The sequence below is a fragment of the Benincasa hispida genome, chromosome 10 (assembly GCF_009727055.1).
Source record: "Benincasa hispida cultivar B227 chromosome 10, ASM972705v1, whole genome shotgun sequence".
Taxonomy (NCBI): domain Eukaryota; kingdom Viridiplantae; phylum Streptophyta; class Magnoliopsida; order Cucurbitales; family Cucurbitaceae; genus Benincasa; species Benincasa hispida.
The window spans coordinates 40,900,771-40,905,158 of record NC_052358.1 but is presented as its reverse complement, the minus strand read 5'-3'; the positions used below and the strand labels follow the sequence as shown (position 1 = coordinate 40,905,158).

Genomic DNA, 4,388 nt, shown 5'->3' with positions numbered 1-4,388 from the left:
TTGTCGGTCTTTAGTGGAGTGATTGCCAGTTAATGAATGTTGACTAATGTAATTAAAGAGTTTAATTGATTAATCTTATATAATTAAAACTTAGGTCCATAAGGTCCCCTTGTTAGCTAACTAAGGATAAAAACAAGGAATATATATATATATATTATATATAATATTAATAATTTGGAATTGTTCAAATTCTTTAAGAGAATTTAAGATTTTAATTATATTAATATGATTAATATAAAGAGCTAGTTGCACAAATGGAATTCAAGCCCAAAATAATAAAATATGTAGTACAATGATAAAATAATTGCATATATAGAAAAAAAAAGGGTAAAATGCTAAAAAGCCCACGCCTAGCCACCATTTTGTTTGCTTCTTCTCAATCTTCTCAAATTGAAAGCTATCATTGATAGCAACTATCAGTAATAGCCACTGATAGGACTATCAGCTGCTATCACTGAAAGTTGCTACAACTGGTAGCTGCTATCTATTGCTATCATTGATAGTTACTATCAATTGTAGCTTCAATTTAAGAAATATTAATAGAATCTTGAAATATTAGCTTTTAATTTGCTATTAGTTATAAGTGGCTATCATTGATACACTTTCACAAATGAAATTAATCTTGAAATATTAACAGTTAAAGCTATTAGTGGCTATTAATGATAAGGAAAAAAACTATTGTTCTGAAAATAAATTTGTTTAATAATTATTCTTGTTTTTTATTTCAAACTTTTAAGAAATGTTTCTAAAAGTTGTGCAAATTTATGGATTAAAAAAAATAGTTTCTTTCAAATTCGTTTTCATTTGCTATTTATATTTAATGTTTTGTTATAATAATCAAACTTCATGATTGACTTTTTGGTGTTAAGTCACTTATGAATTGGGTACTTTCAAGTGTTGGGTATGAAACTCATCTTTATAATTCTTATGAAAAAAATGGAAAGAAGAAAAAACGAATAAAAGAAATAAAATTAAAAAAAAAAAGATAAGAAGAAAAAACTGGAGAAAAGAAAGACAATTAAAAAAAGAAGAAGCAAAAACCAGATAAAGGAAAGAAAATAATAATAAAAAGGAAAGGAAAGAAACAAAAACCAGATAAAAGAAAGAAAATAAAGAAAAAAGGGAAGAAGTAAAAACGAGAACCAAAAACCAGAGAGGAAAAAAAGAAAATATATATAAAAAAAAAAGAAAGTGAAGAAGCAAAAACTGGAGAAAGGGAAGAAAAAAAAAGAAAAAAGCAAAGATCGAAGAAAAGAAATAAAACAAAAACAAAAACAAAAGAAACGGAAGAAGAATATGTGTAACAAGACAACATAAGGCAGGACAAAATTGAAAATTTGAAAAAATTTAAAAGTTGACTAGTCAACCCTTCCATATTCACAAATATTTTAAAGAGGTAATATATTTTTAGATTTTTTTTTCTTATTTTACTATCTATTACAAATATCCTAATATAAATTATAATGTATATTGTTATATTATATAGTTAATTATAAATATGATTTATAATTAAAACTATATAATATATGAGAGATAAATATTTGAATGATATTTGAATCTCTTTCAAATATTAAAACTATAGGTTATAAGAGAGAGTTATATTTTAATATGATTATAATGCATATTATATGATTTATTAATCAATTAATTAACCATATTACATATATTATATTATTAATATTATTTTCAATTAATACAATTTTATAACTTCTTTGTGATGGGTGTTATTACATGAGTACGTGTAAGGGAGTTATTGTAACTCACTCTCTCTCACTCTTCCTCTTCTGTGTTTTGTGGAAACACCGAGTAGAATTGAATATAGGTTTAATAATTTTTTAAAAAAGAATATCTCCCAAAAAATACAAAAGTTATCTCATCTTCTCTATACGATTATTCCCTCTTTCTAATCAAGAAGAAGCCCATACATCCTTTCCTTGTTCCTAACAATAACAAGATGTTCAAATGGTGGTGTCCAAGAGCTTAGCATGCTTATAGATTTATAGCTTTTAAATGTTTATCCTATAATACGTTTACTATATGTTCTTCTTTGGTTTTGATATTTAGCTTTCGCAAGGAACTCCATTCTTTCGAGCATAGCATTTTTGGTCAAATCCACCTAATCCAACTAAGAAGAACCGAATCTGATAGACACATCTTTTTCCTTTTAGAAGGGTATTCCGAATAGTGGTACCTCGTAAACCTCAACCCACCTACTCGAGTCTTGTATGAAAATGCAGGAAGGGGCGCTCCTAGGTATGTATAGGGGCTGTGTTTGTTTGCAAGAATGAATTCCTCCTATTTAATGAAAATCTTCATTTATTAAATAAGTCGCCATGATTGTAATCATGAAAATACAACCTTTACTTCAAATATTTCAAAATCAAGATTATAACTATAAACACAATAGCAATACTTAATGTAGCTCTATGCTCTCCCTTCTTTTATGTAAAAGAATAATTTTTTAATAATTTTTTAAAGAAAAATTAATTGTCACGTGACAGTTTTTAATTGGATGCAGCAGGAACTACACAATACATGAATGTAAGCCGATTGCGCCCAAATTTTTTTCAAACCGTGAAACAAAATCAACTTCTTTTTTAGTTCAACACAAACATTGTGAAGGGAAGAATTCCAACTCCCTCACTTCTTTTGAATCCCAAAATTTGTTACCTGCCTTATTGTAATATATGAAACTTGAAATTAGAATAGGAGAAAAAAATCAACTCTCAATCTAAAACCTTGGGTGTAGGTTGGCTTGCAGAGGCTTCTTCATAACAATAGTCAATTCTACCTTCTCCGACAAATCCACTTCATCTCCATCGATGGCCTTCCACTCAAATCGCCAAATCAAATTAGCAACAAAATATTCTAAGTGAAGAATCGCCAGACCATATCCAGGACACATCCTTCTCCCTGCTCCGAACGGCATCATCTTTATCTCTTTGCTCCCTGTTATATCGAACCAACCTCCTTCTTCTCCTTCACCGGCTTTCATGAACCTCTCCGGCTTAAAATTCATTGGATCTTCCCACACTTTCGGATCCCGACCCATTTCCGCCACCATGAAATTTACAGTCCCATTCTTTGGTATCACATAGTTTCCCAACTCTGTATCTTCTTTCACTGCGTGTGGTAGCAAGAAATGCGCTGGTGGGTGTCTTCTTAATCCTTCTAAAATCACAGCTTTCAGATATGGAAGTTTCCCCAGATCCTCTTCTTTCACCTCCTCCTTTGATCCTTCTCCCATCACTCCTTTCATCTCTGCAAAAAGCTTGTTTTGGATTTCTGGGTATTTCACTAAATTCGCCATTATCCACTGCAAGGCTGTGGATGTTGTATCGGTGCCTCCGTTGATAAACTCGGAGGCTATGGTCACCATTTCGCTATCAGTAAGATTTCTTTTCTCATCCGGGAGCTCCAAATCGAATAGCGTGTCGACATATGACACCACGATTTCTTCTTTAGTTCCATCTCTGTTTAATCTGTTTTGATTGATCTTCCTTCTTGCTTCGATCAAAGGAATTAGGACTTTCTCTTGGTTCCTTCTTAATTGGAGAAACTCCTCCCATCGTTTTCTTAGCAAAATTTTTGTCACTTTTGGGAAGAAATTAAGAGTGTTAAAACGCCTGAAATTCAACTGCATCGCTTGCTCCACTTCCTTGATTACATTGATTTGAGATTCGTCAAACTTATCCCCAAAACACATCAACACTAACAAACAGAAAATGGCATACCGAAAGGCAGAGACGGGGCCTCCAGATTGAGAGGGAGACTGAAGGCGATTAAGAAGAATATCCAAAACCCATTTGCGAAAAGGAGCATAGGATTTGACACGAGAAGGATGGAGGATTTGAGAAGTGAGATTGCGGCGGAGGAGACGCCAGAGTGGACCGTAAGAGGCAGAGCTGATGTTGTGTTGATTGCTGGAGACGACCTTGCTGACGGGAAGGGCGGGTGGACGGTCGGCAAAGAGAGCGCCGTTAAGGACGAGGGCGTTGTGGGCAACGGAGTGATCGGCAATGAAGATGGCAGGGCGGAGGCCGATGCGGAGGGTGAGTACAGGGCCGTACTTGGCGAAGAAGGTTCGGAGCAGAGACTCCATGTCGAGGGAGGATGTTCGAAGCCATAGGACGTTAGTGAGGATGGAAAAGGAGATGAAAGGGCCTGGTGGGAGTTTGGTGGAGCTTCGAAAATGGGTAAAAATGGAGTTGAGAAAAATGCAGATGCAGAGGGAGATGAGGACGATGAACCAAATCTCCATTTTTGTGTTAATTTTTTGGATCGAATCCAACGGGAAATTGATATTATTATGTACGTTGTTGTCAACGCAGCTCCACGTTCGGGCTTGAACTTTGAAGTGGGCAAATAAGAAGAATAGCAATTAAAAA

General features: G+C 33.8%; 1 protein-coding gene across 1 annotated transcript; it reads right to left on the bottom strand.

Moving 5' to 3' along the window:
- Positions 1–2,680: 2,680 nt before the first annotated feature.
- On the bottom strand, positions 2,681–4,261 carry LOC120089199 (cytochrome P450 89A2-like). The gene has a single exon (XM_039046610.1). The coding sequence runs from the start codon at positions 4,259–4,261 to the stop codon at positions 2,732–2,734; it is 1,530 nt and encodes a 509-aa protein (XP_038902538.1). The 3' UTR covers positions 2,681–2,731.
- Between the last annotated feature and the right edge of the window lie 127 nt (positions 4,262–4,388).